The sequence below is a fragment of the Oxyura jamaicensis genome, chromosome 14 (assembly GCF_011077185.1).
Source record: "Oxyura jamaicensis isolate SHBP4307 breed ruddy duck chromosome 14, BPBGC_Ojam_1.0, whole genome shotgun sequence".
NCBI classification, from domain to species: domain Eukaryota; kingdom Metazoa; phylum Chordata; class Aves; order Anseriformes; family Anatidae; genus Oxyura; species Oxyura jamaicensis.
Window position 1 is genome coordinate 241,918 of NC_048906.1, and position 24,362 is coordinate 266,279.

Here is a 24,362-nt window from a genome sequence, read left to right on the forward strand (position 1 = left end):
TCCTGGCCCATCCTCCGCTGGAGCCGCGGGAAGCGCGCCCCCGCTGTACGTCACCACGCGTCGCCGCGCGCCTCCGCCCGCCCGCGCACAGCCCGGGGTAGCCGCCGCCGGGCGGGTTCGTGGCAGGCGGCGGCAGCGGTTGCGGAGTCGTCGGGCGGCCGTTGGGGAGCCCAGAGCTGCCCCCGGGCGTGACGCGGGGGACCTGAGTCCCGGCCCGGAGCAGCGTGGCTCGGACTGGCCTGTTATTTGCTATTCGGGATTGGAGGTTTCTGGAAGCTTTCGTCTTTCTTTGGCTGCGTGGTCGAGGAATTTCCTGAGATGATTTTACTTCTGGCGTTTTTCGGCACATGCAGAGGAGGGTTTCCTGTCCTAAGCAGGTTGCACTCTAACTAGACAAGGTGCTTGGATGAGTAGCAAACAAACGCATCTGATACAAAACTGTGCAAGATGTCCTGCTGACTGTAGTGCATAATGCTGCTGATTTGGCCTGGGGTATGACAGCACAATGCCTACGTCATTTTATTTGGTAGCTCAAAGTGTTAGGCAAAATTCATTGGACTTCTTTTGCATCTTTCTCTTAGGCTGTTGGAATTAGGCACTGTCTGTGTTTGAAGAACAAGCTGAGCTGTCAGCTTTTTTACCCTGATACAATGGTAGAGAGTTTAACTGAAATCTTGTTTATGCTTGGGGTGTATTATTTGTAATTTGCGTAAATATATGCATTACTTTGAGTGTCTGTGTCTTGCAGCATACGAAGCCTGGTGGAATGCTGCTATGGCAGCTCAGATGTCTGATGCTCATCGACGGTTCTTGCAAGTCCTGATGTCACATGGGATAATGGAAGGATCAGAGGCTAGGAAGTTACACAGGCACTGCTGTGAAATCCATAAAGGTGTGTCACTTTTGGAGAAAAAGTGGAGAGAGGGAGTTTTTCTTCACTTGTGGTTTACAAATAATTAGATTTCTGAATACCATACACCACCTAAAAAAAAAAAAAGTTAGAAAACAAAACAAAACCAACAAAAACTTCAACATGTTCTCTTTCTTTCCTGAAGTTAAAAGAACAAAACAAAACCCAACAACACAGCACTATGCAAACTAAGTTTTAATCCGGTCAGATTTATACAGAACACTTTTTATTTTAGCAAAGATTTTTTTTAGACTGTGTAAATATATATTTTTAAATATACTTTGGCATTGGTAGCTGTGAAGTTTCCAGAATGTTTTCCTTCATACTTGTTGGGAAAGATTTGCTTTGGAATATAACATGAAGTGTATACTGTTAATCCATCTCAAGTAAATCTGTCACATGACTAATTATTTTGTAAGCTGGCTAATTCTAATACATGCAATAGCAAACTCAATTTTATGGCATGTGGAACAAAAGTTTTGTTGTGTACTGTCTAATTTGTTTGAAGTTCATGTTGAGACTTCAATGGTACAGAAATGTGTAATCAGCTCATGATTTTTTTCAGAGATCTGCTCACAGGTCAGTGATCTGTGTTTCATCTTCTCTATTTTTGAAAATGTGGTGGGCACAAACTGAAATAAAGCTGAAATGAGTGATGTGTTTAGCACTAATTAATTAGTTGGTTTTACTATCTCAATCACATTTTCCCAGAAAATAATTAAAATAATAAAATTCCTGTATTTTCATAATTGTTTACGAACAAAATTGAAAAGGACAAAGAATATAAGAACAAAAAAAGCCATTTAAAAGGAAAGATCAAAATGCAGTTCAAATTGTTTTAAACAATTATAATTGAAAGGCAGAAAACTCCAGCAAACGTAGTTTCCATTACACACTTTAAGGTCTGATACACACTGAAGTCATTTGCTAGCTCTCTAGTATTTAAGACTTTTATTTTAAAAGTTTTCTGAAATGTTACTTGGGGCTTTCAGTCATTTCGGGATGTCTGAGCGATAATAACTTCAGCAGCACAAGTGCTAACGATTCTTTTTCTCTGTTAGGAGACTGTAGGGACTGATGTGCACAACCTGTTGTGAACTCCATCTTGCCTTGTTGCCAGAAGTGGAGTCCTTTCTGGGTGATGGCACAATTTATGTATTTTCCTTAGTTAAAATGAGTCAGACTCCAAACTCTGAGGCCAAAAGAGCTTATTTCAGCACTTGCTCAAACTTTTGACTGAAAAGATGCAACAGTAGGAAAACATGGTTGGCCTTTGAATACTCCTGTATTTGTGCGAACCAAGCCACTGTACTTTTGTAAAAGAATTTATCATAAATGCTAGAGGTGGCCTAAACCGATAAGGTAGACATAACCAGCTTGTTGTGTGTTAAGAAAAAAGAATCTGTAGAGAAAAAAACTTGACATCTAGGCCCTGTTTTCAGTATGCAGGATCAGAGGGTACTGCAGTTAAGAGCTGATAAGAGTTATCATTCATTTGAAAGGATTATTTATGAGAGGGATTTAGAAAAAAAATGACTCTGTTGCAACTGCTGTCTAGTGAGTACTTCATGTTTTGTGTCAGTGTGCAATGGAAAAGTTTGTGAAATTACTGAGATATAGTACTCAGACATTTTATGCCCTAGACAAGGAAATTACTTCTGTTACAAAAGAAATAAGAAACATGTACAGTAACAGTTGCTAAATCATAGGATTTTTAAAGGTACTATATTTTATGGGAAAACTTTGGAAATTAAGACCTTTCAAACAGTTTAATCCAGTGTTTTGAAATTAACAGTAGTCCTGGCTCTATTATGCATCTACTGTACTCATGGTACAACAAGGTCTTCTTAAATATGTTATTTTGAAGTACTATTGACATGTCATAGATATTTTTCCACAAGAAAAAAGGACAAAAAGATTCCTGTATACACACAGAATATGAAGATTGTGCATACTTAGTGAAGGAAGATCACATTAGTCTGTGTGGTTTCTCAGCACATCTATTAAGTAGCTGATTTCAAGTAGTAATGTATTTGAATAAATGGTTTCTAAATCAGTCAGTTGTTATTTATTGCTTAATGATAACTTTTGAGCCCTAGACTGCTGAAGTCACCAGGAGTTTGCCACTGACATCGTTTTCTTTTGGATGGAAACTCTTGAGGGTGTGTGCTGTTGCTGCGCAAGCATAAGCCACAGAACATACTCCAGAGTTACTCTAAAGTTCACCTTAATTATGTCTGTGATAAAACTTCTCCTACTATTTCATTTGCTTATAGAGCATGACACAAGATATTAACAGTGTATCTAGAGCACTGCAATTTTAAATTTGCTGACATGTAACTTGATTGTTACGTGGTACTAATTTATGAAATAGAAAACAAAACAAAAAGCACACAACAACAAAAGAATCCCTTGTGTATAAATGGAAGAAATCAAATATATTTTTGTATTAGGTATGAGTATTTTTCCTGGTTATGTTTTGTCTTTAATTCAACTTAGTTTAAGTCACTGTAATTAATGAATTAGTTTGGTAAGTTCCATACAGTGAAGCTAAATGTTTAGTCTCTCTTTCTGTAAAGTCTGATTTTCAAGGAGCTGAACTTCTCTGAAGGTTAGTAGTCAGCAGCACAGGAAAATTGTCTTCTGCATCTAATGGACCTGTTTGAATTCTGCCTCAATAACTTAGCAATTAATTACACCTAGGAAAAATGTTTCAGCAGGTAACAATGAAAAGGTCTGCCTAATTTTTTTTTTTTTATTACTTATTTTCAGTCTACTATGCACATGATAAACTGGATGATTTCATCACTACTATTAATATCCAGCTACAGCCTTTGTTTATGCAGATCCGGAAAGGAATGTCTGAAGGTGATGGAAGAGCCCATTATGCCTTAGTAAGTATGTGACATGCTGCCATCTTGTGGTTTTGGCTTCTCATAACGAGTGCATACACAGAACCCCATGGAACAGTACAGTCTCCTGTCTGCTTTAAAATTAACTTTTGAATAATGTGTCAATAAAAGGTATGCGTGCCTTCTGATTGTAAACTGAGCAAAAAACCTAACTGAATAATGTGCTATCTTTGGATGTTAAGAAGACTGAATTACTTAGGATCCTTACAGTATAATACAAGTGCTATTTAGAAAAATCAGATAGATAGAACTGAAGGCTGCATCTGCCAGCATAATGAGACTTACTCTTAGCAGTGTCTTTTTTTTTTGTTTTTGTGGGGCTATTCCACTCTTATGCTGACAGCTGCTGTAGAAGCTACTTGCAGAATGGGGAAGTGTGAAGATAAACTGCCAAGAATGTAGGTGTGTGGGGACAGAACATGACAGCAAGGACCATAGGACGGTCTGATTTATTTAGCATAAACATTACTTAAGTGCTGAAGTAAGATTTCTTTTTCACAGGAGACTCTTTTTCTTAAGAGTAATTTTTAAACTAGAAAACACAGGGAGCTCTCCAACATGATTTTCTTTTTCTCAAAATAAAAAAAATAGTATAAAGGGGTGCTAAAGAATAGGCTAAAAAATTTCACTAGATGCTCTGTAATGCAAATGCCAACTTATGGTGTAGGAACACATGGGCACTTTGAATTCAGTGTATTTTTTTTGTAGGTGAACCTGGCAGAAACTGAAATTACTAAAATGGCATCTGACTATGCAGAAAATGAATTAGAATTGTTTAGAAAAACTGTAAGTATGTCGGTTACTCATCAGTAAATCACATTATTTGAGAAGGTACTCTGTTAAAATGAATGGAAACTTGAGATGTGTTTCAAGAATTAGTTTCCATCTTGCTTAACTTTTATAATAATTAATCTCAAATCAAATAGGGTGTGTGGTGTGAGAGATGGGCATATATACAAGTAATGATTGCCTGTTGAATGAAAATCACTTATTGATAAAACGTAGTTGTGAATGGGGGAGTGCTCCTTGGAGTTAATGACTTGGTATATCTTCTTTTAGTTAGACAAACATACTGCCTCAGCAACTTTCTCATAGATGTTTCAGTTGTGATTGCTGAATTTTTCACTGTCTTCAGTAGTCTAGTAATACACTGTACATTTTAATGTTATTACAAAAAAAGTTATTATTTTGCTGATTTGAATGGAAATGTTTGTGTGTTGTTACTGCTGTTGCCAATTTATTCTGTTTATTACACTACTCAGAATGCTGATTGTCAAATAAGAAAACATACACTTGAGAAATTTCTAAAGGTCCAAATAGATCTACTGAGATGCCAGAACATGCAATGTCTAGTTTCATATCAACAAACATGAGTGAGTTGTGATCATAGCTTTGTATCTTGCATGTTTTAGTGAATTTTCTAGAACTTGGAAGACAATTTCCCCAGCCATTAGACTTTCCTTGATTTTGCACTCTAATTAAAACTGTTTTGTATAAACTAGAAAGAGGTATATTGACTGTTCTGTGACAGCTGCTCAAGGGTCATCTAAACTGGTAGTATGCAGTCTTCCCACCCTCGTTATTGGGGTGGAACCTATACAGCCATGTCAGCACTGCAGAGATGGTATTGTCATGGTGCACATTACTACTAGAATATAATCTCTGCATTCTGCTCTGTGATAACGTGTAGCAGTAATATTCCCAATGAGAGAATCTCTCAAAATTGATAATACTCCTATAACCTCTATGTGCCAAATAGGTTCAGCAGTGTTAATGAATCCAGAGTGCACCATTTTACTTTAGTAGTGAAAGACGTTTCCTCAAAAGAACATTGGCAGAGGTCAGATAAGAAGAAACATCTGTCACTTCTGAGAATGCTAAAGGGTTGCAGCTTCATTTAGGCATCACTGAACAGTTCTACTGGGGAAATGCTTTCTTGGCAAAGATTAAAATTGTCAAGGTAACCATGATGGCTTTAGCTTTTGGCCTTTGTTATACAGTTCTTGTTCCAGCCATATACTGCAGTATTTATCAGCATCCATACATATAGATGGTTTGTATGGGTGCTGAAAAAGCTGCACATTATTATAAGGTGTGTCTATCTAATTGCATGTTTTTTTAGTGATTGAAAATGTTTCTTTCTACAGATGGACCTAATCATTTTATCAGAAAATGGCTTTGCCTGTTCTACAGATATTTTAAACTTAGCTGACCAACTTAAGACAAAGAAAATGAAGAAGAAAGAAGCAGAACAGGTGCTGAAAATTTTTGTGGAGGATAAGTGGCTCTCTGAGGTAACTGCTTTCTCTTTTAAAGCGTTGTTATTTTAATAGGTCCAGCTGTTATTTTCTCATGGATGTGATGGCTGAAACTGTATCTGTTTGTTAATGAATGATAGCAAAAATGGTTTTGTTAGGCCTATGCTTATTGGTACTCCAGTCAATGATTTTTGCAGAAAATCTTGTATATTTGCAAGCAAAAAGTCCTTGGGTAGGTCTACACAGGACAACGAGGTTTCAGTTTCCTGTGCCTGAGCCAGTGTGGGTATCTGTGGTCAGCCCTGCATTAGAACATAAAAGTCATCCTTTGTACACAGCAGCACGACATACTTCAAACTTGGAACAGAAGCTGGGGAAAAGCTCTTTAGGTTGATCAGTACTGTCAGTTACATTTAGAATTCCTTGAAAAGCAGTGAGGCCAAGCACGTTGAAAACTCCTGTATCAGAAATGCAGAGTTTTGGAAAAATCAGAGAAATTGAGATTAGTTTTACCCTGTGGACACAACAATTGCTTGCCATGAAAAGTGAGACCTCAATCCCTTTTCTCCTGGATTTATCACATTATAGATCTCCAAACTGCTGCCACATATTTTCTTATGTTAGAGACATTTTCAAAGACACCTTAAGTAGTAAATGTCTAGATGTCTAGAAAACCAGTAGAAGTTCTGATAATGTTCAAATGAAGGGTTCCCAAACCATATGCCTTTAAGGAGAGCATGTATGCTCCTCTGTACCTTTCAGGGACTATATTTGTTAAAGGTGCGAGATTTTTTAAGTTCTCTTAACAAATTAATTCTGCCTCATCAAAAGTGCTTCAGCTTTGCATTTTATCAATGTCAGAATGTTTGTTTCATGATGGCAGAAAAAACTTGGATATCAAATGCTTGCTAACAGGTGGTGAGGAAGATCCCAAAAGGAAAAAAGAACTAAAACATAGTGCTAATCTCATTTGTTTCCTTAGAGAAATGGGGAATATACTCTGCATACTCGCTGCATAATGGAGATGGAACAATACATTCTCAGCACCTACCAAGATACAGCAAGAAAGTGTAACATCTGTCATAGCCTTGCCATTCAGGTAACAGTTTGATTCCCGCAGCAGGCATCTCTCGCTGTTTGTGATACTTTCTCAAATATTAGGCAAACCCTGAAAATTCTGGTGTTGTGATCTGGAAATGTTGCATATGTATGTAATACTTGTTTCAATGTAGATATTTTTGTCTTCTGTCTTTGGAAAAAAATACAGTATAAACTTGGAGGATGGGAACTCACCCAACCAAGAACATTATTGTGCTGTCTTACTTTCCAAAGCCAGCAGGCTAGAGATGAACCCTTATCCTTAAACAGGCATAACAATTAATTGCTAGCTGTCTTATCTTCGGACCTTACAAATGGTAATCTTCCGTATGACAACCATTCATCTTTGGTTTGGGGATTTTGGCTCAGAGTGAACATGTATTTATATATAGCACTACTAAAGGAGTACATGTTGATACATGGCAAGTTACCAGTTTAGTCTTGCATGAGAAGTTACAACTTGAACTATTCCAAAACTACCAAATTCTCTTGCTCCTTGCCACTGAATCTTCTCATCTTCCAGCTAACACGCTTCCATAATATTACTTTTTCCATCCTAATTGCTCTCTTTTATTGCAGCTTGTTGTTGGGCTTTCAAGCTAAGTTATATCCATACAGGAAAATAGCATTTCTTAGTTTCCAGGAAAAAAAACTCATATCCTTTACCAGCCTTGATTTCAGAGCGTCTTCTAACTGTAATGTGTGAACCATTCTCAGGAATAAAGCACTGCCTATCTGTATTGTGACAACTTTATGTTGAACTGAAGGACATATTAGGAAGGTTTTCTAGTAATGCTTCTGATTTCAGAGCCAAGTATGTGAAACCTGTGGAATTACAATGCATTTACCTTGTGTTGGAAAGTACTTCAAAGCTCAAACTGAACCACGATGTCCTCGTTGTAATCATTTCTGGCCTCACGAGATTCCAGGTACCAAACAATATATTTTTTTAAAAAAAGTGTTAAGAATGAATACTTAAGAATGAATAGTGATATTCAATGGCACTGCCAGTATTACTTACAATTGTAGTTGAATATCAGTTGTTTCTGGCTTCAGTTGTATATTTGAGAATTAACCATCCTTGGGCAACACTGAACCTTGAAACTGCAAAAATTCTATCTTATGGTCACTAGCAGATCCCGTGAATACATTTATCATAACATTAAAGTTTTGGGGGATTAATAGGAACAACACAAAAACATTTGGAAATAGAGTTTTCTAAGAAGATAGGAAACTCTTTAAGAATTTTTCCATTTAACCAGGGAAATTGGACATCCTGAACAGGAGCACAGGAATATATAAAGCATTTTAAAAATCTGCAAGTTATACCATATCATCCCTTTTTTTTTTTCAGTCATTTGCTTTTTTTCTTTCTTTACAGATATGAGTCGGATAGAGTCCCAGTCATCATCAAAAAGAGACAGCAGAAAAGAGCTTCATTCTTAGCACTAGATGATGTTAGTAAAAAAAAATAAAATACTTTCAATTAAGTTTTTTTCCCCATTCTCAGGCAGAATAGCCAGACTATATTGTATTCATTAGTAACAGTACACTGTTGTGTACTTTTTTTCTGAAGTTTTAAGGGGCTTACAATAGAACAGTCATTGACCTCTTCTCCTACACAGTTATGCCCAGACAACTTTCTTGGGGGTGGTTGCGTGTACACAATTCTCCATATTCTTGGGTTGGGACATGTTTGGGAGAATAAAAAATATAAATGTTTTTTCTCTGTCTTGAAAGCTGATCTATGCCTGTGAACTATTAAAGCCTGTGTCAGCTACTGTGTTCCATATTTGTATGGTTTCAGTTGTACAACTTAAAATGAAACCTGTTACTGGCACTACAGGGCTTGTCTCTATCCCACAAGCTATCAGTTTAGGTATGTAAATTTTACATGGTTTTCAAGTAGCTGAGAAATCAGTGTAGCACTTCAGGTCTTTTTGTTAAAAAAGTCAGCTGAATATCTGATCTAGGGCTAGAGTCTGAACTAGAGTCAGCTGGTACTGTTGCTTGGTTTTTGTCCTTTCTTTTGACAGAAGAGAGTTCATGTCACAGAACCAGGTCACAAGCAGCTATGGTCAAGAAGAGATGGAATATTCCCACAGTCAAAACTAGTGGGAAGGAGTAGTACATGACACTTGGGGCAATTTCAGCTTTTATCTGTGAAGTATTAAAAGAATCTTGAGTATTGATTTATTTAAGAACTAGGACTTCACACTCCAGTTTTCTGTAAAGATGCATTTTTCTTTAAAAAATGACTTGAAGAAAAGACAATGTTACTGCCAGGTGCCAGAGCGGAGTGTTAGTATGTCTTACCTTGGTAGAAATGAAAGGGACTCAAGACTTCCATTGCAGATGGCAGAATGTCTGCAGTTCAGCTGACTATCAAAGTATGATTAAGCTTCAGTTTATTTAATTGCTATTATAAACTAAGGATTAACTACACTTAATTACTTTCCTATTCCCTAACACTTAACTTCTTCCACCTAGGAGACTGGTATCTCACTCCATTATTATTATTATTTTTAAGATATATTGAACTTTTGGGCTGTCACTTTTACTCCACTTTTTACTATTATTAAATCCAAGTAGAAGATAATGCTAATCTGATGTTCCAAACATATTTTGAAAAGCAGTCATGGCACTGTTGATATATAGAGCTGTTTCAGATATACACACACATACACAATAATGAACCAACAGTTGCTCTTTACAAGGAGGTTATATTGAAAACATCCACAAAAATAAAGTGGTTGAAGCAACTTCTGTTTACCCACATTTACCCATCCAGATTCTTTCACCATACTGAAACAAGGTTTCTTACTTATTTTTCAATCCAGCTCTGGCCTCATGAGAATGTTTTTCACTATCCAATTTAAATAGAATTCACTTGGGAAGCATACTAGATGCCACTTTTCCTGACTTTTAATTGCTATTACAATACTAACAAACTTCATGCATGCTTCAAAGTTATGACCACCAGAAACTGACAGAGAAGCTAATATCAAGAGATCGTATGTAGTGCCAGTATTTAACTGGAATGAACAGAACTTGTCCAGGCATCAGAATACAGGACTGACATGCAGCCTTTCTAAAATTGGGAAACTTATTTAAGTCAGGATCTTCTACATCAACCTATTAAAAACAAAGAAACAACAATAGAATGTGTTAAATATGATTTGATAAAGTACCTTTACTGACACTAAAAATTCAGGCAACTATTTACCTGGCTAGTATTGTGAAGAATTTGTCCTTCATGTGGGTAAAGGTTTTCTGAATCTTGTGGTGAATAAAGACAGACATACTTTCTTCCAAATACCTGTATATATTAAAATAAATGTTTTCCATCTGCCATGAACCTATATATTACTGGAAAGTGACAAGTTCAATTAACTAGCAAACAGTCTAACATACCATACTGTTGGCTACAGTTGGCATTTAACACTAAATAAAAGATATGTTATTTTTGTTATTAGTAAAGATGCTGTTATAATAAAAAGTTACATCGGGGTATGGGAATCCAAGTACCTGCTCCATTGGAGCAGATAAAATTCAAAATACCAGCAAACGCCTCTAACCAAATTACTTCTAAGTTCAGTGGTCAAGGCACCCAATTTTTGCAATGTTATTTGAGCTCTACAGCCAGAAAGCAATTGTCAGAACTGAGAATACATCAGCAGGCAGAGATACAGGCAGCGAATGTTAAGCTTCCATGTACTCCTTTAGCTGTTATTTATGTATCATCATTAAATTAGTTCAGACTCACAGGCTGGATGAGGTGGGAAGGGACCTCTGGAGGTCATCTGGTCTAACCCCACTGCTCAAGCAGCCAACTAGAGCAGCTTGCTCAGGGGCATGACGAGACAGCTGAATGTCTCAAAGGACAGAGACTCCACACCGCTCTGGCAACCTCTGATAGTGCTCAGTTACCCACACAGTAAACAAGTGTTTCCTGATGTTCTGATGGAACCTCCTGCATTTCAATGTGTGCCCATTGGTTTTCATCCCATCCCTGGGCACCACTGAAACGAGCTTAACTCCAGTTTCTTTGCACCCTTCCTTCAGGTATTTTTATATATTAATATGGATATTAGTTAGCTCTCTAAAGAACCAAGCATTAGATGGTATTTTTACTAATGTACAGAACTATGTAAAATGTTAGTTAATGCAAATACTACTTCACCTAACTCTCAATGCATGCACAAATAGATAATCTTATGGGGTAATGTGAAGTGGATGCACCTACGTCTACCCACCATCTTGCTGTTCAGGAAAACCAAAGTCCTTCGGACACTGTAACAGGATCAAGGTTCTTCCCAATTTGGTTCCAAATTCCTTGTGTGGCCTTGGAAAAGCCACTTCTTGTCATTGAATCATTTAGGCTGGAAAAGACCCTTAAGATCAACAAGTCCAGCCATCAACCTAACACTACCATGTCTACCATTCAATCCTGTCCCTCAGTGCCATGTCCACCTGTCTCTTAAATACTCCCAAGGATGGGGACTCTGCTGCTTCCCTGGGCAGCCTGTTCCAATGCCTAACCACCCTTTCTGTGAATAAATTCTTCCTGGTATCTAACATAAATCTCCCCCGGTGCAACTTGAGGCCATTTCCTTCTTGTAGTGAGGGGCCCAAAAGTGAACACAATATTCATTTGTGCATTGTCATTTCCATTCACCTGTAGAATGAGGGTAAGTGATGGTTAATCTCAATGATTGGTTGTAGTTAATGACGACATTAAGTTGCATCAGTGACCAATGCACGAGAATAGTGAAATAATATCTGCCTATTCATCCTCTTTCAGTTATCCGTCAACTTGTCTGCTGTCCTTGCCTCTAATACTTACACACCATACTCATTTTTTCTAGCTATAGCATTAATGGCTTGTGTAGAGTAAGCAGAATACAGACCTGGGCTAAAAAATTTTGCTGGGGATCCTGATGAAGAGGCGAGATAGTTCCTTCTGGGCCAAACCAAGCGTTAATGGTGATGTCATCTTCTTCTCCTTCCCCCAGGCAGCAGTAGTCAGGGATACTGATATCCTCTTTCAGTTCTGGGATCTACTCCCATAAAGAAATGAACATTAAAAAGGGTATGTTCTAACTTGCAAAAGGTGTACAATTCATAGAGTAACAGGGCTTTACACAAAGAAAACAATTGACCTGCTTGTTCTGCAATGGTGGCAGAGAAATAGCTGGGCTGCTGGAAATCTGCAGGACATGTTCTCATGCTTTCTGTCCTAGCAGATTCTGTTGGAAGGAGGTGGAAGAAAAAAGGAAGGGAGTTTCTTACACTTCAGAGACCCCATTTGCTTCAGCAGAAACCAGAGAAACTCAGGGAATGACAGAACTACAAGAATAAGCAGGTTTGCTGTTCAAGGAAAAAGAGCAGCTTATCTTTTATACGCTAAGCTTGCTTCTCTGTATGATTCCTTTTACGATCTCCCACCAACATAATCTCCTCTGTTGAACTGAAATGACATTGCAGATTTGGTGAACGTATCACCACTGAAGTCTGTTTCCTGTCCAAACCTCCTCCCTAACTTGCCTATTCTTTGGGAAAATGCTGCTTTCCAGGTGGTATCCCTGTAAGTAAATGCTACATTGTACTGAAACAGCCCTAAAATCAAACACCTTCACCTCTGAAAGGTTTTTGTTTCCACTCCTTTCAGCCAGGTGGAACAAAATCCTCCCCGTGGAACAAAATCCTTCCTTCAAAACAGTTGGAATAAAAACTTCAGACTTATTGTCAATTCCTCATACGCCCTTCCATCTAGTAGAAAGGACATTTTCAGGGATGATTTGACACAAAGGGAACACTTGACTGCAGAGAGGAAAAACATTCATGCAGTTTTACCTGATCAAAAAGCTGGTGCTGAGCAAGGTATCCTACACTGTTCTGAAATTACAGCAGAGAAAGAAAAATGCATAGTGACATACAGGGTAAGACTTCTTGGTCATTAATGTACTTACAGATAAGAAGAACTTACTTGTAAGTAAGAACATCTATTTACAATGTACTATTTCAGAGTACTAGAATTGCTTCAACATTTCACTAGTATTACGGATCTTCTGAAATAAAAACTTACATCTATACTGAAATTATAAGAGTGTCGATGCATCCCCACAACCACGGTTGTTGCAGTAACTATTTGTAGCTTCAGATCTCGAAAATATCAAACCTTTTAATTCAGTGCTATGCTTATCGCCTAACACCACCTGCAGGACTCCCTCCAAGAGTATTTACAGAATCACAGAATAGTCTAGGTTGGAAGAGACCTCCAAGATCACCGAGTCCAACCTCTGACCTAACAAGTCCTCCACTAAACCATATCCCTAAGCTGTACATCTAATAAGCTCCAGCTAGGCAAATATTCTATACCAGTACACACTGCTGCTTTTGGAAATGAAAGAAAATTAGAGTAACAAACCTCATTCACAATATAGTGGTTGATGAAGTCATTGACAGTCATGAGCTTCTGAGACCATTCTTCATCTGTATATCGGGAACCCAATTCTACAGGGACTGTGCGGCACCCAGCCACTTGACAAAAATAGTCCACACTGAAATGAAAAAAAGTTCCATCACACTTTTATATTTCTCTTGTTACTATTTTTGAATGTGAGGACAATCAATCAAAATAAATCTTTCAGGGTAATAAAACCACTACCATGAGTTTTTCCCCTCTTAAACCAACAAATCAGAGACAAAGGTTAGCAGTAAACAACCCAAGCAGCAAGAAAACAAGTGGTTAATATCATCTGTGTATTATGCTGCCTGTTTTGCTTTAAAACCTTGTTTACCTAAGTTAATTATTCTTTCCTATAACAGCTAGGGAGATTTAAGCAGTTAGTCTCTTGACTACTGATGGCTAATCTTTTTGCTGCCTGCAACCAAGTTTGCTAAATAAAATACTGTTTCTTGTTACTATTAATGCTGTATCAACTGTCTACCAGTGCCAGATTCTGTATACAGGTACCAGTAATATCCACCCTGGCTAAAGTCAGAGGAATTCCTTTGAAGGTTGATACACATCTCTTCATTGACCATGATATTAATTATATTAAGAAGTTTATTGTTTCAAGTATCTGCAGATAGGCAGAGGAGTACCTTGACTGAAAAAAAAAAAAAAAGTACAAAACTCCCTAAGAAATATCAAAGTTACATACATAATGTGTACACATATAAAATATAGATAACCAATTTTATTTTATATATATATACACACATAATGTTATATATAAAATATATAACAACAACCTATATTAAATTAATGTAGATTTTACCCTTGGCTGTGGAATGGAAGGATATAAGCAATTCCTCAAACTAAGCCTGAGTATTTTCTTCCTTTAAGAGGAATCATGAGCTTTAGCTCACAAATATTTGATTCTCATAACTGGAACTGTTGGCACCACTGCCTACATTAAACTAATGGCACAATGTTATTACTCACTCCTGAATTCAGGTGTCTGAAATTGAACACTCAAAAGTGCTACTGAGCAAACATCGCTACTTGTACTTGTGAATGAAAGAGACTGTTATGCTTTATTCATGCCTCTCTGAAATTAAATTCCCATTGCACTATTTATCAGCAAATTCTGGGACATAAGTATCACCAGCATCTCATCTTAAAATGAGAGTAAATTCACTGATATAGTTAATGGTTCATACTCACCTCTAGTTTCCAGTTAAGTACAACAATGTGCAGGGAATTTGCCAGGGTTCTCTCCTGCACCAGACCCTGAAAGAAAGAGCTGGATTCCAGTGCAGTCTCTGCCAGCACCTGATTTCCCTGCCACACAGGAGCACTTACAACATGATGTTCTAAATTTACTTGATCCACTTTACTTCTAGCATCTATGGAAAACCGTACTGAGCAAAGACAGTACTGCAGCAGGAAGATACACCCAACGAAAACCAGTCCTCTCGGTGCTTGTATTCTGTAGAGGTGTCTACCACTAAAAGGCACATCAATATATCTGATGCACAAAATAATCCTTGTCCTTCAAAGCGTGGGGAAGAAATACTAATGTCTCACCTCCACTTCTTCATAGACGGCCAGTGGTCAATAATTCCCTCTAAGACAACGGGCTTCTGTGGAATTAGATAGTTGTCTCTGAAGTGCTCTAGCGAAGGGCAGCGAACGTGTGGAAGTGCTTCTTCTGGCTGCACCACGGGCGCCGGAGGGGGGTCAACCCGCACCCTCTGCAACAGAAACGCCCTAATCAGGCGGCTGTCACCGCGGCTCCCCTCCGCCGCCCCACCGCCCCCGGAGCACACCCTGGCGGTGAAGGGCGGCGGCGGGGCCCGGCGGCGGGGGAGCCCCGGGCCGCCGTACCTTTGCGCTGCCCCCGGCTGCGGCGCGCCGCTTCCCGCGGGGCAGCCGCTCCTGCAGGAGGCGGACGAGGCGGGCGAGGACGTTGTCCAGCACGGAGGCACCCATCAGCAGCCCCATGTCGCAGAGGCGAACGGCGGGCGCCAGCGGGCGGCAGGCGGCGACCTCGGCCAGCGCGCCGAAGAGGCAGCCGTAGGCGTAGACCTGCCGCCAGGCCTTGCTGACCTCCCGCCACGGTCCCGAGTTCAGCTTCTCCCAGGCGTAGTCGCGCAGGACGTCGCCCAGGCGCCGCAGCTCCACCGCCGCCCCGCACGGCGGGCCCAGCGCCCCGTAGAGCAGCCCGCGGGCCCGCCGCAGCAGGGGCGGGACGCAGTCCTCCACCTCGCCGCTCAGCGCCAGGGACAGCTCTTCCTCGGCACCGGGCAGCAGCGCCCACGCCTCCGCCCACAGCGCGCCCGCTGCCGCCATGGCCGCGGCGCCGCTGAGTGTGCGCGGGCACGCCGCGGCGTTGCCGAGCGGGCGGAGCCGCAGCCCGGCGTCCGCAGGCGGGGCGTGGGGCGGGCAGCGCCGGCTGGGCCCGGGAGGGGTCGGCCCCAGGAGCGGCGAGAGGCTGCGGCCGGCCGCGCCCGAAGGGGCGGGGCCGGCTGTCCAAGTCTCCTTACAGCCCAGGTCTCCTTACAGCCCAGGTGACTGTGAACGCTGTAATAATCGCCAACACTCAATATCACCAACACTTGGGCCCTTCACATGCAAATCTACTGGAATTTAGTAATGGTGTGATTGACTAGTGCAGCTATTTGTATTAAGAGGGAATATACACATCTGATCTAGTTTTCTTTGTGGGGTGTCTTACATGTTAACCATGCATTGATAGTGAGCAACACTGCTGTTTCCAGTTTGGAATCTGTCTTCTCACTAACTGCTGTTAGTGAGCAGATGACTCCTGGAAGTCTTGGGGGTTCTTCTAGCCAATGTTGGTCCTAAGTAGAAGAAAGAAAGAAAGTATAAGAAAGTAAGCCCACCTGGGGCCTTGCCTTCTGATTTCAGTGATGTGGGAGGAGGCTAGAAGCTTTAGGGAAGTGCATTAATGTGAGGCAACATCTTTTTGTTGTTTATGTTGCATGCTTTCAATCCTTGCTTAAGAAAATGTACTTCCTGTGTGAAATATGCACCTTATTCTCCTAACAGATATCACACAGCATCTTTCAAGCCCCAGCTTGACTTTGTAACATGCCCTGAATGTGTTACCAGTTCTTAATGATTAACTACAAAGATAATATTATGTAACTTGAAATTCATCATCCCTGCAGAATGTCTTAGTATTGTAACCCAAAATCTGAAGCAAAATAATAACAAATGAGGATTTTGTAACTTCTGAAAAATCTTAAAGGTATTGCTTGTGAGGTGTTCAATTTGTCAGACGATGCAAAATATTAAGTTTACAGAAAAAGTTAAGATCATCATTTTTTGTACTGAGATCACTCCTTCTTTGTTCCAAGCTCAGTTGTGAGTGCTTTTATAAAAGAATTAGTGGATTTGAGTCCTTCTATTGGTGTTACTTCTGAATCTGATTCTGGGGTCCACAGTCAATGATGTTATCTTGACCGTCACTGCTGGAGAAGTAATATCTGCACCAGATATTGAAAAAATGTTCCATATCTTGTCTTGCCTTTGTATCCACTGGAAAAATCAAGTGTTTGGCCAGTTCACAATTTAATTATTCGTAGTAATATTCAGTTTTATAATATTCACTCCTCCTGCAGCAATCGGAACTTGGGAATTCAGATCCCCAAATTCCAGCAATGAAGTTAACCTTAAAAAAGTATGATTGGGGTTCATATATTAAAGCAAACAGTACATATGCATTTCATGTTCATGCCTCAGGCCTAGATTCTCTGTTACTAAGGCTAGTACATTTTCGTCTAGAACTTAAAATTCTAGTTGATTTTATTAGTTTGCCCATTTAAAAAGTAATCCTTATATATGCAAATGTTTTAATGGAGTTAACAGGAGCTAACAATATTGTTAGTATTCATTAACATTAGTGATGATTGCCATGGTAGTGTTTGTTATCACGACTGACTCTGATTTTCCACTGCAGAGGATGAATGGTTGTCTCTTCCTCTGGAAGAATGAAAGAATAAACTCATAAGACTTACAGATTTTGGATGTCCTCCTGGCTGCCTCTACCTGCTCCTTTGGACGGGAGATGAATAATATTGATTAATAATACATAGAGAATTAATTGTTGCACAAGAATTATTTTCCACAGATAAGCAAATTCTTGCTGTTCAAGAGTGACAGAGCCACGCATTTTGATTGTATCCTGAAGTCAATCATAACTGTAAAGCAAAAGTGTAATGATGGATATGTCTTTATCAACCTGTTCCCCGCATTGTGTTTTTATCACTGCCATCTGCTCTGCTCAGAGTGGTAGCTGCCAGGTCTCACAAATAGTGCTGTCATGTACTTTCATGTAGAACAACGTATTGTCATAATTTCTCTGATATTACTAGATGTAATAGCTTTAAGTGAGATAAGGTGGCATTTTGCTTGGCACTTTGGAGTGCATTTCATTGCAGTATGTGTCGGACACAAAATGTTCTTTCTGGAGCAGGCTATAAAAGCATACCAAGTTCTACTTTCAGAAAATGCTTCTTTTTCCAAAAATCTTATGTAACATCCATCTGGGACATGCGTGGCAGCACTAAGAAGCAAATGAGAAATATTCACTACTAGTATTGCTTACATATGTAGCCTTAATTACCTTTGCTGAATGGAAATTGTGTAAGTTAGACTATTTTTAAAATTCAATTATTTATTTTTCTGCTTATATCAATTTGAATATCCATCATATTTGCAAACATGTTGTGACAGCTTCTTCAATGTTAAATGAAACAAAAAATCTTTATAAGAAATCTTTACAAAATTCTTTATGACAATAGGTACCTCCTCCTGTTGTCTCAGCGGGACCCTAGGTGTGTGTGTGTGTGTTGGGGGGGGTAATTTTATTCCATGAGGTGTCCAGTCTAAGCTGTTCTTCCAGGCTCTCCAGACTAATGGGAGAGAGAGATGTCTTTAGAGAGGGATTCTTCCCAACCCAAGATGGGGTAGTTAGGGTGGACAAACAAGTGGAGTAAATTGCTCTATGTGGGTGTCTCTGGTTGGGCATCCACAGCTTCTCTGGGTAGCCTCTTCCAGTGCCTTACCACCCTCTGAGTAAAGAATTTCTTCTTAACATCTAATCTAAATCTATCCTCTTTTAGTTTAAAGCTGTTCCCCCCTTGGCCTATCACTGTCTACCCATGTAAAAAGTTGTCCTCCATCTTTTCTATAAGCCCCCTTTAAGTACTGAAAGGCTGCAATGAGGTCTCCCTGGAGCCTTCTCTTCTTCAGGCAGAACATTCTCATCTTTCTCAGTCTTTCTTCATAGGAGTGGTACTCCAGCCCTCTGATCATTCCTTGTGGCCTCTTATGGACCTGTCCCAACAGGTCCATGTCTTTCTTATGCTGGGGACCCCAAGAGCTGAATGCAGTGCTCCAGGTAGGGTCTCATGAGAGCAGAGTAGAGGGGGAGAATCACCTGTACAGACAAGAAGGTTGTGTGAAACCATGTCAAAAGCTTTACACAAATCAAGGCAGATGTCACTTGTTGTTCTTCCTTTGTCCACCAATGCCATCACCTGTTGTGGAAAGTAGTTGGGCAATCTCTTCTTTCTGTCTTAGTTCCTGTTGCTACTTGCAAGGAACGAACCACAAGGAAGGAAGGAACATGGTGTATAGCTCAGAGAACATATCTGCCTGTTTCAGGCAGGTCTCTTATAGGTGTGTTGTAGAACTGTCACACCAAATCTGTCTGTCCACTGGAACAGGTACAAGGAAAACTGATTTAGGATATTTCTTCTCTCTTTTGAGCACTGGGGAAAAAACACCCTTTCTGATAAGGGGAAAAAAAAAAAAAAAAAAAAAAAGTTGTGATAAAGAAAGTGGAATATTTATTCTTGATTCTTGTGTCATTTTCTTTTTGAAGTGTGATAGGATGTAAAGTACTGAACAGCTGATCAACAGTGTGAAGGATGGAAGCAAAGAGAGCTAGTCAGCCTGTTTGGAAAGGTGTGGTAGGCGGAAAGCTTTTTTGACAGAAGTGTGAAAGAAGCTCAGCACATGACTCCTTTAAGTTTCTCTGCCTCATCCAAATGGATGTTTCATTTTGTCATTTCTTTGTCAGCCAGCAGAGGAGAGGCCATTTGAATTATGAATTACAACGGCAAACAGAAAACCAGGCCAGAGAAAAGTGTCTTGTCATTTAAGTGTAGTTGTGCTCTCTATAAATTCAAATCTTGCATATCGTCCCAGTAGTTCACTTCAAGAGCTGATAAAGGCTCCTGTCATTGTACTGATCTTGAGCATATACCAGATCACCTTTTTATCCTAAAGGTGGGAAAATCATTTTTATAAACCACATATTATATATGCATACATTTCATGAGAGGAAAATATAGATGAACACTTTTTTTCTTCCCCCCACGATTTACTAAACTCATTTGAAACTTCTGTTTGATTTATCACCTAGACTGGGGCTATAAATGCTGCATGAATTTGTTTTTGTACTCTGTTTTAAGTATATTTAGAAGTGTACACATTAATATGTGTTCATACATCACATTCTTATTAATGAACACTGTATAATTATTGGTTGTATTGACTTTTGTTTCTCTGGATGTTTTTAAAAGATATTTTAAAGCCTTTCCTGGAGTTTGCATGTGCTTCAGAAATTAAATTTAGTCTGTGATTTTATTACCCTTTTTATTTAATTTATCTTAACTGGTGCTTTCAAGCTGTGAGCCAGCTGTTGACTTTGAAAAAACATTGTTCAATTTGAAAGGAACATTTTAAAGCTTAATGTAATGGCTGTAAGTAATCACTACAGCAATTATATTCTCTGGTGTTGTGCGTCACAATAATATCGGAGGTTGTGAGAAAATGCTGGAGAGAAACACATCAAGCTCAGACTTTTCTGTTTTGCCTGTAATGCCCAGCACCTCTTTGTTTTTTATATAGGTTGGTGTTATTTGGTGTGAATTGTAGCAGAAAAAATGAAACTCCACTCTGTTGCAATGTTGCGTGTGCTCAGCAAGAAACAGGAGGCTTTTTCTTAGCATTGCTCTCTATCATTTCTCTCAAACTGGGCATACTTTTATCTTTCTCCATGCTGTCAGACTGTAGATGGATGCTTGCTGCAGTGACAGAAATGCTTGTTGCTCTGCTGCCTCTTCCTGACTAGTTCCAAGATGTGCTTTACACAAAGTGGAATTTTGTTTTTGACTTTTCTTGAGCAACTGTGCATGGTGCAGGTGGTAGCAAAGCTCCTCACAGATTACGCAGTCTGGCCAGAGCTGGAGTGCTTGACATGCTGCAAGGTCAGCTCACACTGCCATTGTGCTCAGAAGATTAGCAGCTACTTGTCATGGTGAGGAGAATTAATAGAAAGTTAAGGTTGTGTTTTCATACATGCTCTGGGAAGGTGTGTCCTCCATTTGTGAGCAACATTCTTGTTCAAGCAGGCTGGAACCACTGGGGAAGAGAACCTTCTGGGTCACTGTGGTGAAGATGAGAGAAGCAGACTGCACTCAGTATCCCTTTGTGTTCTACAAAGCCATGAAAGTGCTGTGAAGATTTCCCTTGTCCTGGAAATTCTCTCCACAGTGAGTTAAAAAGAAATGTAATATGCATCATCCTTGATGTGGGCTGCATTTCTCAGTGAGTGACCTGGCTTTGTTGCACACACAGCTTGTGTTTGAAAACTGCAGATTAGAGTAGTGCCTAAAGAAGGTGGTCTACCAGGTGCACAACTGTGCAGTATCTAGCCCTTTCTTTGCTTTTGGCAGTGTATGTTGCACGGCAGGTTCAAGTCACCTATCATGCTATACCATCAGTTCCAGTTAACAGCTTGGTGAAATAATAGTACAGCTGGGAAAGACCCAGTAGAAGGCTTTGGTTGAGCAATGTACTAAACCTTGCCAAATTTACTTTGTAGCAAGATCCTTTGGAAGAAGAATCTTATGACAGCAGGATCTGAACCAATGCAGTAATAGGGACAATAACAGGAAGGCAAACATGCAGGGAGATGCAGGCATTGGGAGCCTGGGACAAGATGGGAGACCAGGCTTACTCCTGAGGCAAGATTACTGGTGATAGCAATGCTTGGTTGCTGAGGAAGTATAGATGATGCATTTGGTAGTGGGTTTTGTGATGGCATTTGTAATGAATGGTAGTCATGGTGATATGATTGGGATGATTCTCCAGGAGCTAGTCCTACTTTGGTATTGATAATACACAGATAGAATGACCTGTACTTTACCTTAAAAATAAAATAAAATAAAAATAAAAATAAAAATCAAGATTAACATGAGAGTGAAAGAATGCCCATATGTACCTGCATGTGAGTGCAGTATGCATCTGCGTGATGTCTGTGGCAAAATGAACTCTGAAGTTTCCTGTTCCTCCCTCTGTGTGTAGTGCACTGATACAGAACCTAGGTATTCTTCAGAGGTCAAGTATATCACTTCCCACCAAGTGTAGAAGAAGCTGAGCTGATGACTGTGCATTTGGCACAAAGGGATGGAGACAGAATCCTGGTTGTTGTGACAAGGCCAGTATTACTTGTGAATTATATCATATACATATCATATACATATATGTATGTACGCATAAATTAGACATTCAAAGAAGCTAACTGCTAGGATGGAGATAGACATGCAATAGCATGTTCTGGAAAGTTAAAAGCTTAATCAGCATTCCAAGGTATTATTTAATGTAGCAGAATGAAATCCTTTGGGTGCAGCAAATGAGACACATAAAGTGTAATGCCCTGTGAAATCACAAAGATCCACTTTCAACAGATGGAAAACAAACAAACAAACAAACAAAACAAACAAACAAACAAAAAAACTTTAATACAAAAGTGAAAACTGATAGCCTCTGTCTTTGATAATCGAAATGCCAGGTTACACTTTAACAGTGGCCATTACTGTCTATAAAGTATATTTCAGTTCTTAAATGCTCTTCCTGGATTGTCATTATATAGAATTTAAAGTGATGAATCCTGTATTCTTCTGTCTTCTTCACTCTAAGAAGTTAAACAAAGTCTGTGACAAATGGCTCCCAAGTAACACATGCTATTTCAGTCCGTACCTGTTCAGCTATTCTGAGTGGAACTGAAACCTTGCTTTAAAGCTGTTTTTAGGAATCCCTGTGGTGGGGTATGTTTGGAGCTGCATGAGTGGGCAGAGATCAACAGCTCATTGCCAGTGGCAGAACTGCAGATTGGCACGCTAGAGCCAGGAAACTTTCCTGTGCCCTTAGAGAAAGGACCATTATAAAGAACTTATGACAGAGCTCCTCATTGCACCACTTATGACCTTTCTGGTATGCACCTGAGCTGAGAAGAATGGAGGCACCTCTCCCAGCTGGCCTGTGCTGCTCACTGTGGCTTCAGGCAGGATTTCATGGGAACAATTGGCTGAATATTCCCTGGATAGGCCAATGCTGGCATATGGGAAGGCTCCATGTATATTAGTCATTGCAACCTAATTAGTGAAAACCTGGAGACAGCATGGGCAGGGAGTGAGAGAGAGGAAAGAGTCCAGTGTCTTGTTCTTTTAGGAAAGCATGTAGTCAGTAGCATGTGAGTAAATGTGATGTACTGAAGACTTAAGACTTCTGTGGAGAAAGGTATGTCTCATAAATCCCTTGGAGTTCTCTGAAGGAGAGAGCAAATGCAGGACAGGAAAAAAAAAAAAAAAAAAAAAAAAAAAAAAAAAAAAAAAAAAAGTTTTTTTATATTCTGCTTGGATTTCCCCAAAGAATTCAAGAAAGTCCCTAGTCAAAGTCTCCTAAATACAGCAAGCAGCTATGGAATAACAGAACAGATCCCCAGATGGACAAGGAACTCAAAAAGCGTAGGAGTAAAAGGTCAGTTTTCATGGTGAAGGGAAGTCACCAGTGGGATCCTCTGGGGATCTGTGCTTCAGCTGTTTGACATACTTATACGCGGTCTGGAGAAAAGGGGGAGCAATGACTGCAAGTTTGCTGACAATACTCAGCTATTGAAGACAGTAAAAATACGAGCTGAATGAGATCTGTGGAAACCCATCTGTATAGTGAGTGACTGATCTGATATAATTCAGTGTAGATAAATATAAAGTGATGAACAAAAGGAGAAACAACCCTAAAAAACTGTACATTACATGTGCAGTAATGAGTATATCAGTGATTGTTAAGTAATGGATAAGACTTAGGATTGTAATGAATACTTATATGGCAGTGATGGCCTAGTACTCAGTAGTAATCCAATAGTAAATAACAATATTTAAATCAAATAGTAAATAACATGTCAGGTGGTCTTAGAGAAGGAGCAAAACAGGTAACATGATTATGTCCTTGCATAAATTCCTGGTGCTGCACACCTTGAATACTCTATGAAGTGCTGTTCCCCCTTTTCAGAAAGCAGAAAGCAGAACTAGAAAATGTTAGAGGAGAGTCACAAAGATGATCAAAGGTCTGTAACTTTTTTTAAATTTTTTTTTGGGAGGGGGAAGCTTTGGCTTGGAAAAAAAGACAGTTAAATGAAATATATGTCTATAAAATCATGTGGGATAGGAAAAAGGAGGAAGGAATGATTGTTCACTGCCTTTGTTTATGAAGGAGCTGGGGATGGGGGGAAAGACATGATAACACATATCAAATTCGAAGCAAAAAGAAAAGGGGGCTACTTATCCACATTGTGCATAGTGGAGTTGTGGAACTCCTTGCACGAGAATGTTGTAGGTGCTAAAAATTTACAGGAG

At 39.5% G+C, this 24,362-nt stretch overlaps 2 protein-coding genes across 7 annotated transcripts; one reads left to right on the forward strand and one right to left on the reverse strand.

Moving 5' to 3' along the window:
* The first annotated feature begins 39 nt into the window (after window positions 1–39).
* Window positions 40–8,966, forward strand: NSMCE1 (NSE1 homolog, SMC5-SMC6 complex component). Of its 6 annotated transcripts, none has more exons than XM_035339477.1 (8): window positions 40–115; window positions 749–892; window positions 3,683–3,804; window positions 4,531–4,608; window positions 5,970–6,116; window positions 7,063–7,179; window positions 7,987–8,107; window positions 8,560–8,959. In XM_035339477.1, the coding sequence occupies exons 2-8, from the start codon at window positions 775–777 to the stop codon at window positions 8,622–8,624; spliced, it is 768 nt and encodes a 255-aa protein (XP_035195368.1). In that variant the 5' UTR covers window positions 40–115; window positions 749–774; the 3' UTR covers window positions 8,625–8,959. The 6 variants fall into 6 exon arrangements, with proteins under 6 accessions (XP_035195368.1, XP_035195367.1, XP_035195372.1 ...); XM_035339476.1 differs by lacking the exon at window positions 40–115 and adding an exon at window positions 122–318 and having other exon boundaries at window positions 8,560–8,966; XM_035339481.1 differs by lacking the exon at window positions 40–115 and adding an exon at window positions 122–318 and having other exon boundaries at window positions 817–892.
* A 918-nt stretch (window positions 8,967–9,884) lies between these two features.
* KDM8 (lysine demethylase 8) lies at window positions 9,885–16,043 on the reverse strand. The gene is made up of 7 exons (XM_035339475.1): window positions 15,517–16,043; window positions 15,217–15,383; window positions 13,609–13,741; window positions 13,035–13,076; window positions 12,089–12,238; window positions 10,405–10,497; window positions 9,885–10,313 (listed from the first exon to the last, which is right to left on the reverse strand). The coding sequence occupies exons 1-7, from the start codon at window positions 15,979–15,981 to the stop codon at window positions 10,149–10,151; spliced, it is 1,215 nt and encodes a 404-aa protein (XP_035195366.1). The 5' UTR covers window positions 15,982–16,043; the 3' UTR covers window positions 9,885–10,148.
* Between the last annotated feature and the right edge of the window lie 8,319 nt (window positions 16,044–24,362).

Coding starts and splice junctions, on each gene's coding strand:
- NSMCE1 (XM_035339477.1), top strand. CDS start 775: ATGGCAGCTCAGATGTCTGATGCTCATCGACGGTTCTTGCAAGTCCTG. Junction 6,117..7,062: donor AGGATAAGTGGCTCTCTGAG/GTAACTGCTTTC, acceptor TTGTTTCCTTAG/AGAAATGGGGAATATACTCT. Junction 8,108..8,559: donor CTGGCCTCACGAGATTCCAG/GTACCAAACAAT, acceptor CTTTCTTTACAG/ATATGAGTCGGATAGAGTCC.
- KDM8 (XM_035339475.1), bottom strand. CDS start 15,981: ATGGCGGCAGCGGGCGCGCTGTGGGCGGAGGCGTGGGCGCTGCTGCCC. Junction 13,077..13,608: donor ACCACTATATTGTGAATGAG/GTTTGTTACTCT, acceptor CTGTAATTTCAG/AACAGTGTAGGATACCTTGC. Junction 10,498..12,088: donor AGCAAAATTTTTTAGCCCAG/GTCTGTATTCTG, acceptor TAATATATACAG/GTATTTGGAAGAAAGTATGT.